Source organism: Rhodamnia argentea, chromosome 6 (assembly GCF_020921035.1).
Source record: "Rhodamnia argentea isolate NSW1041297 chromosome 6, ASM2092103v1, whole genome shotgun sequence".
NCBI lineage: Eukaryota > Viridiplantae > Streptophyta > Magnoliopsida > Myrtales > Myrtaceae > Rhodamnia > Rhodamnia argentea.
The window spans coordinates 14,359,142-14,373,411 of record NC_063155.1 but is presented as its reverse complement, the minus strand read 5'-3'; the positions used below and the strand labels follow the sequence as shown (position 1 = coordinate 14,373,411).

General features: G+C 36.9%; 1 protein-coding gene across 1 annotated transcript; it reads left to right on the top strand.

Annotated features, from left to right (window-relative positions):
- Positions 1 to 5,421: 5,421 nt before the first annotated feature.
- On the top strand, positions 5,422 to 13,480 carry LOC115748354 (probable LRR receptor-like serine/threonine-protein kinase At1g56140). Its single transcript, XM_048281222.1, has 8 exons — positions 5,422 to 5,468; positions 8,271 to 8,342; positions 8,476 to 8,547; positions 12,465 to 12,536; positions 12,644 to 12,715; positions 12,858 to 12,929; positions 13,032 to 13,103; positions 13,191 to 13,480. The coding sequence occupies exons 2-8, from the start codon at positions 8,332 to 8,334 to the stop codon at positions 13,375 to 13,377; spliced, it is 558 nt and encodes a 185-aa protein (XP_048137179.1). The 5' UTR covers positions 5,422 to 5,468; positions 8,271 to 8,331; the 3' UTR covers positions 13,378 to 13,480.
- Positions 13,481 to 14,270: the final 790 nt, after the last annotated feature.

Sequence of the window (14,270 nt, the reverse complement as noted above, 5' to 3'; positions counted from 1 at the left end):
TCAAATGCATGCACATGAGGGGAGGACATCCCTATATCTCTTTGTCAAATTAGTAAATTAAACACATTGATAAAGTGAACGACAAGAGCTTCTCAGGCAATGTTGGACAACTAAAGAAGCATGCTTTTTTGAATGCTTTTCTACAATAATCCTTCACATATTCCAAATGGTTATCAAAGTAGAAAACTAAAGACCAGGTCTAGAAAAATGAGACATCACTTACAGAACCAATGGTGAACCAATTGTGAAACTTATGGATATGAACCAAGGATTCTTATTACAAGCTAGAGTTCTCGTCAGTCACTTTGCAACCCTACAACTTCTGTTGTTAAATGCGAGTTTGCGCTAATAGCCGTGCGCACGCTTGGTTGTTTGTAAGTGCTCTAGAGATTCAGCCATGAACCTCATAGTAGCAACCCCACTCTAAGCCATGGCTGATTCCATCAAATGTACACTACAGGTAAATATAACATCCATAAGGGACGGCTCAGGGTTATTTTATTTTCGTGTGTTTTCTTCTTTATTTAACTTTTTTCTTCGGCGATTCACGTTCCTAACACCTTGTGGATGTTATATTTTCCTGTAGTGTACGTTTGATGGAATTAGAGTGTAGACCTCGTCAGCTCAGAGGACCTCCATGTCCTTACCAAGATCCAGGCGAGGGTGTCACGGCCCTTGTTGGCTAATAATTGAGGGTCGCGGCCCTCTGCTGGATCTAGGCGAGGGCCCGACGCACTCGTATGTGTTTGACAATGGCCCGGGACCCTCGTACGGACCTCACGTAACAACCCACATTAGAAGAAAAAAAAGAGAAAAGCTTAAAAATTAAAATTAAAATTAAAATAATTATACGACGGCTATGCCAAATAGGACGTCGACGTTCATGTTAACTATTTCTGATCAAAATTGATTGCACGGACTGCATTGGCAAATCATTGTAAGGTTTAGGAATGAATTGTCACAATTAATATTTTTGTGGTAATTTCCTGACATATCACATGACATCACATCGCATTGTGTCATGGAAGGCGTATACTTCTTCTCAATGGGCCAAGCATGTTTGGCAATGGTTGCCCTAGTTGGCCTATGCTCCTAACGTGAAGCAACACGGGCCTTGACTGTGTCCCAAACAAGGCCTTGTACCCTACAATGGATTTGGGTCGCATTCATCGAATTTTCCATTTGTTTGGCTAATGAGAACTTTATTGAATTTTTTTTTCATCGGTCTGTGAACTTTATTGAGTTGACTTGACTTGCTAAAATCTAGAAGCAGCAGAAGATTGCAATGACCCTTCCTGCTCGTATCATAAGAAGAAGCGGCACTTCAAGAAATTCTCTTTTGACAAAAAAAGGCATGGCAAAGGCAAATGGAAATTCCTTCGAAAAAGAAAGCATTCTTTCCATTCATCTCGAAAGAAAGCCAAATCATATAGATGTTATATCTGCAATAAAAAAAAGACATTTTGGTAAAGCATGTCCTCAAGCAAAGCAGCAAGGTAGTTACATGATCCAGAAAATAGCACAAAGCACAAGGATTTCTCTTGATGATGATGATATGAGTCAATATTTGCCATTGATGATAAACCCTCACTTGAAACCCTTTGTGCCATAAAAGCCTATTCTTCTTGTTCATATGACAATTTCCAAGCGATATCTTTGCCTTCTTTCCTAATTCTCTCTCCGATTCTTTCCATTTCCGACACTCTGTCTTCCATTCTCCCTATGTTCCTATTCAAATATTCACTTCCAAGTATGATAAGCCCATTTAGGTGACAACTCTTATTGACACTTGAGCAGCGGCATCTCTTATTGATGTCAAAATACTCCCGGAAGAATTTTGGACACATTACACAAGGTGTTTCAATTTTGCTTTCGATAATACTTTCACAACCAAATTTTGCAATAAATCAATTGCACTTTAAATCTTCCCCTAGTGCTCTATCACTACAAAAATTGTTGGATGTAATTCCCCTGACAAAGATCTTATCATTGGCTGGGATATTCTTGCCCAACTTCCACATCTCAAAATTGTGCCTACCGGCTTACAATTCAAAGATCGGTTCTAGAGTTTGTGGACATCCAAAAACTTTTTATCATCCAGCAAGAAATCCTTGATCCCATCACACAAAGTCTTTTATCTTGTTGTTTTGAGTCTCACTCACAATTATCCCAAACTTGTCCTCACCCTCTCCGGAAAGTTTCAGACTTTTTTATGAGACTTCCATTCAAACAAAATGAAGATATCAATCCTACAAAAACCAATCATTCTGGCATGAATCTAGAACGCGTTGCCTTTACTTAACAAGAATGTGTTGAATTGCTCGCCCAGGATCTCATAAAACCCTCCGATTTTCAATGGGCTTGTGAAGTCTTTTATGTCAACAAACGAGCGGGGAAAAACCATGGCAAACTCCGGTTGGTGATTAACTACCAGCCCTTGAAGCAATTTCTCCAAAATGATAAATTCCCTTTGCCTCATAAAAATTCTCTTTTCCTCATCCTTGCCCGGGGTAAGATCTATTCTAAATTTGTTCTTAAAGCGGCATTTTGGTAATTGGGTATCCATCTTGAAGATCGTTCGAAAACAAGATTATATTCCCAACCAGCATTTTCAGTGGACGCTTGTCTCTTTTAGACTTAAAACTATTCCCTCCCTTTTTTAGAAAGTCATTTGCAGAATCTTTCAGTCAATTTTGGTAAACGATCAAATTTACATTGGTGACATCCTCCTCTACATTGCTGTTGAAGAATCTCACTGTAAGCTCCTTTCTTAGTTTGCTGAGATTGTCTAAAAGCATGGCATCATGCTTTTCCAAAAGAAAATGATCATTGCTCAAAAAAGAGATAGAGTTTCTTGAAATGCGCTTGAAAGAAGGAACTTATTGTCTAAGCCCCCATATTGCAGAGGAATTACATAAATTCTCCCCAAAAGATCTAACAGTTAAGCGGGTGCAAACATTTCTTGGGATAGTTAATTATCTCTGAAATTTTATCCCAAAGATTTCCAAGGCACTCCATCCGCCTCAAAGGATGTAGAAAAAGAATGCACCTCTACGGGGACCAAAGCAGACTCAAGCAATTGCATATTTAAAAGAGATGTTGCAACACCTTCCTCCATTGCAAATCCCATCTACTGGCAAAAGAATACTGCAGATAAATGCAAGTGACAAGTATTAGGCAACCCTTCTCCTTGAATAAATTAATGGTAAGCGCCACATTTGTGCTTACAAAAGTGGACAATTCACTTCTGCAGAAATCCATTACAATTCCACTTTCAAGGAAATCCTAGCATTGAAATATGGAATCAAGAATTTTGAGTTCCATCTCATTAGACATAATTTTTTGGTAGAAATGGACATATCCTCTTTTCCTCGGATGCTTAAATTTAAACAGAAGCAAATCCCTCATCCTCGGTTGCTAAGGTGGGCAAAATGGTTTTCAAAATATTACTTTGACACTAAGCAACTTGCATGAAATAAAAATATTCTTACAGATTTTCTATCTAGACCATTCTATCAACATGTTTGTACAAAAGGAATCTATGCTTGACACATTCTATATGGTTGATATGAGAGAAACCCAGTGGAATAGCCACAAATATCCTCCGGATATTCCAAACCTGATTCGGATCAATCGACTCACCCCCAATCTCAAACATTGCCTTTGGCAATACCATTACTAAGTCTTTAGAGATTATGGAGGTTTGATGTTGAAACCTAGTGGTCTTCATCCCGAATATCCATTCATTCATCCTTTACAATAGTTACTTGACAAGGATTTCTTGGAAGAATTAAAATGGATGTTTTGGTACATGTTCAATCTGTCCATTGTATCTATTGAGTTCCCAAGCGAGAAGACTATCGGAGTCTTGTCCAGAGCACTTGCAAGTGATTACTCCAACCAAAAGAACATGATTGATATATTACTATGGTTTCAATAACTTAGCACTTGGAGAGAATTATTCAAGATTCAAAGGCGTGTGGGAAGACCATAATTTGAGAGACACATTGCCATGCTCTTTCACGGACCATGGACATTCATCGATCCTTCCGGAGATGTGAGATCCGAACCAAGCTTGCTTGGAACGACCACGCACAAGCCTCAACACAATTGGAAAATTGCTCGTGTTTACATGACCTTCCCAAGTTGTATTTTATCTATTCCTCATCGATACAGAGAATTCCAGAGAATCCTATGCCAAGAAAATCATACTATTCCTCCAAAAGTATGGCCATCAGATACAGATGACATCTCATGGGACCAGAGCCACACAAGCGTGGCCACCCAAGAAGCTCTAGAAATTTTTCATCAGAGCCAGTAAAGCTAATCTTTGATGGATACGGATTCCCGGGATCCGTGTATAGGACCACTTTCTCAAGATCCTTATGCATAGAGCTCTGAGGACAATAATTACATCCCATGTGCGGTTATTCCTTCCAACTTAATCGCTCCACCAAATTATCGCCACAGGTTATATCAGCCAATTCCCCATGACCCAATTTTACAAGAGGACATCCTATCCGGAGAAAAGGAAGAATAATAACGCTTTTGGCGTACCTATCGAAGGCAAAAGGATGGCCCGGACAGGTCGGACAGCTCAGAAGACAACACCGAAGAAGGGTTCAATTATAAGTTATAAGGCATGTCGGCCATATGTGTGTCAACTAAATGTATGTATCTTTTCTTCCATAATTGGCCCTTTGGTAGTCAAAAGTTGTTTGATCATGTTCATTCATGTACTGCCGTTATCTAGTAGTGTTGGTGGATCTGCGAATTCAAAGTTTGTATCCAGATGTGTTTCCCTTGTTCATATAAGGCCTCTTGTATCATGTATTGAGGTAGATTTAGCCTCCCTCTAATATCAGTATGAAGTTTCCTCTACGATGAGTCCCTAAATTCTCCTCTTTTCTTCTCATTCAAGCATGGTTCCTAGGCTTCTAGAATCATTCCGTTAACTTGGTAGTACGGTATGGTTCAGTATGCTCTTCACTTGCCACTTTGTAGAATCTGTGGATTAGAATGTTTTGCATCTTGAGGGTTGAGCTTCAAGATTGAGTCTGGAAGCTAAAAGGCAATCCCCTGAAATTAGCCAAGAGAGCTTGATGTTGGGGATATCATATCTGCTTCAGGATCGGGCTTGTTTCCGCTACGTATGAGATAGACTTACTTGGGGGCGACACTAAACACGATTGGTTTGGCCTAGTATTGAACTCCATTTACCATCATGAACTTCATGTGGAAGTCCAAACAGTTATTCTGCTTCGTGCTTGTTAATCAATCACACAGTGAAAGCTTTGAACCGTGCATTCCAACAATGGGACCTGGCTGCACCTAACGAGTGGAACATTAGCAAGAACCATGCAGCGGCGTTGCCTCACTGTGACCAGCATTGACAATGCCGGCTACTAGCGCTACATCAAATGCGAATGTTACTGTGACAATGGTTCCACCTATTATATAACTAAACTGTGAGTACCAATGACTCTTGTACCAATTTAGTTATTAAGCACACTTATATGGTATGCATGGAAATGTGTGTTACGTAGACTTAATTCGATGGTTTGAATGCAATATAACATTTAAACTTGTAAGATAAGTGGGTTGGGTATTGTCACCAATTTAGGAAAACTTGTTTCTTATAATTTTTATTTAAAAAATTATATTCTTAAAACATTGTGGACAATTTTAACAAATTTTAAAAGAAAATATTTATTTGTTTCTATTTATTTTGTCCTCTAAGACAGGCGAGGGTCGAGCCCTTTCCAAGATCTCGTGAGAGGCCCGCGATCGTAACATATTTGTATGATTCTTGCCTGTTTTGCTTCCTTTTTACTAATTTTTTTTGTTACTTAGGGCCTGTATGGCGACTATTATGATCCGAAAAAGTGATTCCGATTAGAATTGATTTTTTTATTCTATTCCCTGGACAAGTTTTATAGAATCAGAACGCATTTGGTAACCGCACAAAATTTATATTCATGAAGCAAAAATGCATTTAGGAACTGCATTGAATTTCTATTCTTACGAACAATTTCTCTTCCCATGTTTTTTGTTGAAGTCAAATAATTACGTCTTTTCACTACAAAATCAACCTATGTAAAATGAATACGGATCATGCATAATACATAATCAGTTTGTTTGTTTCGTGAAACATAAAGACATATGCAAAATCCATAAAAAAGAACATAAGCGCAATATGCAATTTGCACTTAAATATTTTAATATTTAACCAAACCCATATAAGATCCGACTCGTATTACTTAAACACTTTTATATTTAACCAAATTATGGCATATTTATTTATTATAATTTGTTAAGAATGCAATACAAATCTAGAGAAATTTTTTTAAATTTTATTTCAAAACTTATTTTAATTTTGTTAAAATTATTTTTATTATTTTTAAAAATATATATTTTTATTAAATTATTCTGTTTCAATAAAAATTATTATTTTTATTACTAAAATTTATTTTTTAAAAAAATTATTTTTATTTTATTTTTTATTTTTCTTTTTATCTAGCGATCGGCGGTGATCGGCGGTAGGCGGAACAAAGTTGGAGCCTTCTCACTTTATTCGTCTTGTTTCTTAAAAGTGACTCCGGAACAAAGAATCAACTTTTTTTTTTTTAATTCTTATTTTTCCTCCAAAAAAGTTTCCGGGAGTAGAATAAGAAAATTTTAGAATCATAATCATGTACATTACCAAATAGGTTTTCATCCTTTTTTGTTTCGAGGAATAGAATTCAGAATCGTTGTCATGCATGTCCTTAGTCTCACGGTATTATCAACTTAGCATCTTGCTCACATTTTAGCAATTTAAGTTCATAAAGAAAGGAAAAATTGAACGACAATGAAGAAAAATGAAACAAAAGATAAAGAAGTAAATTTAGTATTTCGCTCTCTAGCATGGAATACGGGGCGAGGAAAGTTCTTGGGCCTACTCATGACTTATTAGACGAGCTACATAAGGGAAGTTCTTGGGCCTTCGTCTATTTCGCGAGAATAAATAATTTTAAAAATATTTTTTTTTGAAAATGACTACTTATATAGTTTATAATAAATGAACAAAAAATATTTATGTCTTCCATGAAAATATTCAAACATAAATTGATAATTGATAATAAAAATATTTTTTAATGATTAATTATTTCAAACGATTATTTTTTGAAAAATATATTTTTAAATTATTCATTTTTCGCGAAACACACGGAGCTGATTCACCCGCCGTACGTCGCCTTAAACATGAACCTTAATTACGATGAGCAATGACAAGAGACTGGTTCCCATACGTGAACATAGAAATGATATTATTGAGCTGATTGTGCGATCACATTTTGCGAGATGAAAGATTATGGCAAAAAGGAAACTAACTTATTATAATTTTCATACTACACCCATTTTAGTGCCATATTTGTTCAAGTAATCATTTGAATGGCATAACTCTTGAAAAAAGCTCCCTTAAGTGATGTCGCCAATTTTCTTTGTCTGAAAATCCTAAGTGACACTGTTTTAATATAGAATCGTCCAATGTGACTTGTATGGATAATGATATATTTTTTTAAAAATCTTATAGACTGACATGGTTTGAGCCATTTCCTTGCACCCGATTGACGATTTAGGTCAAAATTAAGTTCCAGTAAAGATCCTTGGATTAGGCGCCACTTTCAATCGCAAATAAAAAAACGAAATTGCTGATCAATGAGAAGTTATGACACTTTTGATGCCTGCTCTCGATAAATCAATTCTCCCATTTTTCTTAAAGTTATGACGTCATGGCTTGAAAAGTGCTATTCTCATTGCCTAAGATTGCCTAATAGGACATTCCTAACTTTTCCACTTCCCCTCCAACCAAAGTCAAAAGTCTAGACCAGTCCGATGACCGAAATAATCCGGTTCGAATCATCCCCATAACGATATGGGCCGGTTCGCCGGCATCATCAAGATCACGATGGAGGCGCCACGGAGAGTGGTCTCCGGTGCGCGAGTTTTGCGGATGGGAAAAGCTCGACGGAATGGCGCCGGCTCATCGGACCGCATTGTGACAGCCTGATTTCTAGTCGAAACCAGCGGCAGGGAAACACCTGCTGTCAGCTTGTGTCGGCGAGCACGGATTCCTGTGAGCTTGATATCGTACACAGTGAAGCGGTAGAGGGATAAATGTTTTGATTAAAGTGAAGATCCACGAGCTTTTGTTCATATAATTTTTTTTTCCTCGTTTTGTCGCACAAATAAATGTCCGAAAGATCTCAATCTTCACTGATTTTCATCAGGAACTTGGGTCTGAATCTCTTGACGGGATCAATATCGGCGCAGGTCGGCAATCTGAGTCGCATGCAATACTTGTAATTCCCTCACTGTGACATCCATCACTGACATGAACAATATAATTTGATTGAAGGGTTGTTCTTCATGGTTCTATGATGTTAGGTTATTTTTGGTCTCTCCTTAATTATTGCCACATTCTACTGTTATTAGGAGCCTTAATGCCAATGAGTTATCCGGGGAGCTTCCGCACGAGATCGGATATCTTACTGAGCTGCTAGTACTGTAAGTCATGCTTGTAGCTTGACTTGATGTTCGTCTGTCAATGTTTTGATGTGACTCGAGTGTACCTTGACCACGAAGAAACAATAGATGTAGTCAAGGAGTTGCTTATACTCCGTTTCTTAATGCATGTGTTAGTTGTCAATCTTGAGAATTTAGGATTTCCTTGAAAATAATCTACGTCGGTACATTCTTTTAGTTGCATACTGTAGAGCTCAATTTTTGTAAACTCAAGAGGAATGTGAAATGATATAGTCTGTTGCTGCGGAGGAGACATCCAGTGTCGTGTTTGGGCGACCATCCCTGTTATAAGAGATCTATAAGTGATATACTGCTAAAAGATTGGTTTATTCTAAGCTAGGTTTATTTTTATAGTGACTTCTCTTGCATCATCATGAGCAAAGTGTGCATTCTGCCAGAAAGTTATTGTAAACAGACAGAAGATAATGCCAGAGGGGTATGCAAGTTTTGGCAAATGGTAATTGACCTTTTTATATTATGATGATTGCATATGCGTTAGTTTGTCTATGCTTCTGTAGATATGCAATGGAAGCTTTGCTTATTTCCCCATTAGTTACTACTGTGTTCAATTAGATGCCCCCCAGTTAGAAGGACTACAAGTTCATTCGTCGTTCTCTTTTGCTCCATTAGATCCATCTGAACAAAACGACTTTTGAGATTTGCACTTGTTGCAGGTCATTTGCAGAAAATAACTTCTCTGGTTATCTATGTTGATACCTAAATTTTGATTTTTAGCAAAATCATTTATTTAAGCATAAAATGAGAATTAATCAAAATTCTCACAAAAAATAACCCTCATGCATTGCATTTTATTTTTATTTTTGTTTTTGTCAGTCGCATCTTCTGTATTTAGGGTCATGATGAATCAATTGAGTTTGACTTGATAGGCGGCTGGATCGGACTCGATCTAAGATTTTTAATTGAACTTTCAGGGTGTGTTGAATGGACCTATTTCTTGAGCGTAATTCTATTCGTTCAAGCTTGTTTTAATCATTAAGGCTTTCGATTAAATGTTTGTTATTTAGAAAAAGCCTTAGTTTTAGCTTGAGAATTCAAGATGAGCCCATAATTTGAATGGAAAATTCGAATGGGACATAGATACATAGCTGCCGAAATTCACATGTAGGTTTGGACCTTGATTCAAGTTCAATTTGGTTTATTTTATAAGGCCTTTAGATGATCATTTAACTAATTAAAGGCCAATCAGGCTTAAGACCGCATCTCAAGCCCACGAATGAGGATATGCTCGGCCACTTCCATCATCACATGCCTTACCCAAAAATCTGATGAAGTTTAGATAGGTTGAGCTCTTCAAATTTTGAAAAAAAAATTGATTAAATTAGGACTTTTGCTTTGGGTAGAGTTTTAGTAGATGCGGAAACTCGAAATTCAATGGTCAAAAAGCAATCATACTCGCATTAGGAATACTAATCCTATGGTCCCAATTATTTCCTATCTCGATTAGGATTGGTGCGCTAAAGTCCATATAAGGAGCTCGTCACACAAGGCATTGGAGAGGAGGTATGAGAATTCGGCAATCCAAAGAGCAAGAGAGGTCAGCGGCTGAATTCCTTGTGCAAATCCACAGAGGTACTTAATATTCGTCCATGGTGTGAAGGAAACTGGACAAAAACGGTGAATCCGTCTCCTTTTTTATTGTTTTCTCTTCTCCAGTGCTTTGCGAATCTCACATGCATCTTAAAAGGTCTGTTGGTCAGCACTTGAGGTTAAAAGGTGGCTGGTTTCTCCTCTGTTCGAGTGCAATTCTCCATCGCGTTCAGGTCCAAGTCTAGCGGCTGTTTTGTGATACAATTTACTGCTGTCCAGCAACGTTTTGAGGTTGATCGATCACCTTTTGTGGTTGTTTGAAGCTCTAACCTTTCTATCACTTGCGTTAGATCTTTCGGAATATTTTGGCGGCGAAACGGGCCTAAAGGCGGACTGTTTTGGGCGTGATTCGTAGCTTGGATATGTGCTGGAAATTTGACGTTGAAAAGGTAATTATTCTAAATTTATGGTTGTTAATCTATGCATATTTGCTTGGAAATTTACATTGATGTTCTTACAATGTCTTGAACATACTTGATTAGCAATTGAAAGTAAAGAAAGGTTGAACTTTTTTTAATCAAATTCATGGTAGCACTGAAAATTGAATTGATGATGCAAAAATCTTTTTACTATTTCACAATCATCTCTTGGCCAAATAATGCATTGTAGTGGACGAGCGTCACTTTGATCTTTGCTTTGATTAGGTGGAAGGCTTTATCCATGGTTTGATTCTATCTTATCTTCATGTTGTGGATAAAGCTTTGCTAACCTCAATAATTATCTGTGATATTTGTGTTAGTTGGGTGCATTATCTAATCTTATCTCTTGTAGATTATCTGAATATATTTTGTTTGGGGATAAAGTTTGAACTTGAGTGGATAAAAATTGAAAATTTTGAGAATTATGTAAAACAATCTTCCAACCTTAAAGATAATTTTCTCAAAAAATGAATTGGATTTTTTTTTATGAAGAAAGGTGGGCCCTCACTTCACATATTCGGCCACCCCTCTTTGAATTTTCGAAAATTCAAGCTCAATGGACTCATTTTATCTTATTTTTGTCGTGCTTGCTTGTTTTGATTTGTTATAAAATTTGCACATCATTAAACAAACATGCCCATAATAAATGCTCCTCTATGTGCCTAGACCCATCGGAAAAATAAATCACATACCTTAGCCACGATCTCGTGAAGTGGGATGGTAATTTATTATAGAAATTTGTGTTCTGCCCTTTGTCGAAAGGGATGTTTTTCTATACATATATCCGCATACTGGTTCGAATCCTCGAGGATCTAGCGGATAAAATCTCGCTCTAGCCGAGATCTTTAGGAATGAGAGGATTTTCAAAAAAATAGAAAATTAAAGGTATATTATGGGCATTTTTGTTTAATTTTGTTTAGATTTTTTATTGCTTTTGAATGTTTTCTTTTATTAACGAAAATACCAAAAATCATCCTCTGGGCACATAATATATGGTCTCATATTGCATTTTTCCATAAAAATCAAAATCATTCAAATCACATTGATCAATCGAAAATGATTTTTCATGAAATTGGTACCGAAAGAGCGCTAATTTTTCCAATTAGCGTAACCAAGTCCCCGAACCCATTTTTCTCTTGTGCGCAAAAATAAAATAGTTCTCCCTCTATTTTATGAAGGTTTCTAATCAACCTTTCGTAAATGATTAGTGGTGGCTCCAATTAAATATTTTCTTATGAATAAACCTAAGTTGCGATTCAGTAGGACTTGGGAGGGTCCGAATTAGGTTAGTTGATTTAATTAACCTGATAATCCATTAATCTGATTTTTAGGTCGCGACAATCTACCAAGAATTCCAAGTCTTCTTGGAATTCATGATGTGTAGTTCCTTCTCAAAATTTGTTATCCGACGAAGTTGCATATTGTCTTCCAACTTTTGTTGCTTTTTATCTTGGTTCTCTTAAATTGTGATCTTCACTTAGCTTAAATTAAAACACATGCTATGATGATGGAAATATCAGTGATGTTCTCTGGAGTAAGTTGAAGAGTCAGCTGCTACTTTTCCATAGATTTGAACTAGAAACACTCTAATTCAAATATGTGTATACTTTCTTAAACTCCATTTCTCCCCTATGACCTCTGTGTTCTCCTCTTGCTTGCCAACACTATTATAAAGGGTGGATGTTGTACACTGATGTTATGAAGTTGGTATCTGCTGTTTTCTTGTCAAATTATAGTGAGGAAAAGGTTCCTTTTTCAGTTATATAATCACCTGCTTCTACTTTCATCACCATTTTTGCTTTATCTTATTTTATCAAGAGAAAACACAAACATTCTCTATTCAGCTTTTCATGAAATTTTTAATGTGGACAGACACTTATCTAGCTCAGGAATCAGCCGCAGAATTCCTTCATCTTATGCATATCTTACAGAGTTAAAAACCTTGTAAGCCTATAAAACCTTTTGTTCCCAATTGTGTGCACTCTTGGGATATTTCAGTCAGTCATAAGTCATTATAGAAATCAGGCATACTGATATTCTCTGAACCTCAGGTGGGCATCCGACAATAATCTCACGGGCTCCATCCCTTACTTCGTAGGGAACTGGTTCAAACTTACTGACCTTTTACGGTGTTATGGTTTGATTTATTATCGTTTTTCCTGTTCTTACCCTTATGGATATGGAACTTAAGTTCTCTATATGCTGGATCTTATTGCTGAAGTCAAGTCAATAATCATCTTGTCCTAATTGTATATGTAGGAGCCGGAGGCTGCAAGGGAATTCTTTTGCTGGTCCAATACCATCAACCTTTTCCAAAAAAACCGCTTTAGAAGAAGTGTAAGCATGTTCATGGTTAACCCAGTGCTCTCTTTTTATTCTTCTTATTGTTGTTTCTACATGGCTAATTTCTGGATAACCTTATATGTAACTTGAATCTAGGAGAGTATCGGACATTTCTAATGGCATCTCTACGCTAGAATTTCTGGATGACATGAGGAATCTTAGAACTTTGTAAGGCAGCCTCAGTCAAATTTGACACTTTCCAGTTTTTTTTCTCCGTTCAGTTATACTTCATCGGAGGTATCTAACGTGTATAAGTTTGACTGCTTGCAGAATTCTGAGGAATAATGATATTCACGGTACTATTACACCATCTGTCAGTAGTAACGAAAAATTTGAGCACATCTACCAATTAATGAAAGCATCTGCAACTAATTCTTTGAGACAAATAAAAGATGCTAAGACGTATATCTTATCGTTCCCTACAAGAATCAGCTCATTTTGAAGCCCAATAGCTTATTTTGCTGTTGCTCCTAGGAAAGGGAATGCTTATTTTGGCTTTAGGCCAACAAAATAAGCCACGTCAAATTTTCTACTGAAATATTTTAGCATGTTGTTTAAGGAGAAGATAATTGTTATCATTAACCAAAGTGAGATTACAAAGTTATAAGCAAACCCTATAGACATAAAAGACTATTTTGCCCTCACTTGAATATTTCCTAACACTCCCCCTCAAGTTGGGATGTAAATATCAAATAGTCCCAACTTGTTACAAAGAAAACTCACTCGACTCCCCCGTAGTGATTTAGTAAAGATATCCGCTAATTGATCCTCCGTCCTTGTATGTTGAAGAATGATCTCCCCTTTCTAAACTTTTTCCCGTACAAAGTGACAATCAACCTCAATGTGTTTGGTTCGCTCATGGAAGACAGGATTATTTGCAATGTGAATAGCTGATTGATTATCACAATGTAATACGGATGGATCCGATGTTAACAAACCAATTTCTGATAGCAACATCCTCAACCAGAGCAATTCACATGTCACATTTGCCATAGCTCCATATTCCGCTTCAGCACTTGATCATGAAACTACATGTTGTTTCTTGCTTTTCCAGGCAACTAAATTACCTCCAAGGAACACACAAGAACCCGATGTAGATCTTCTATCAGTAGGACATCCAGCCCAATTTGCATCGGAAAAACCTATAGTGTTCGGATGTCCGCAGTTCTTGAAAAGTAGTCCTTTACCTAGCACTCCCTTCAAGTACTTGATAATCCGAAGCACGGCATCCCAGTGAGTAGTACGAGGAGAACTCAAGAACCGACTAACTGCACTAACATCAAATGATATATTAGGTCTTGTGACAAGAAGATAGTTCAACTTTCCCACTAATCT

What these genes read in the sequence shown, in the direction of transcription:
- LOC115748354 (XM_048281222.1), top strand. An exon ending in CTTACTGAGCTGCTAGTACT is followed by an intron (nt 8,548 to 12,464) that starts GTAAGTCATGCT and finishes TAATGTGGACAG; the next exon opens with ACACTTATCTAGCTCAGGAA. An exon ending in TGGTTCAAACTTACTGACCT is followed by an intron (nt 12,716 to 12,857) that starts TTTACGGTGTTA and finishes ATGTAGGAGCCG; the next exon opens with GAGGCTGCAAGGGAATTCTT.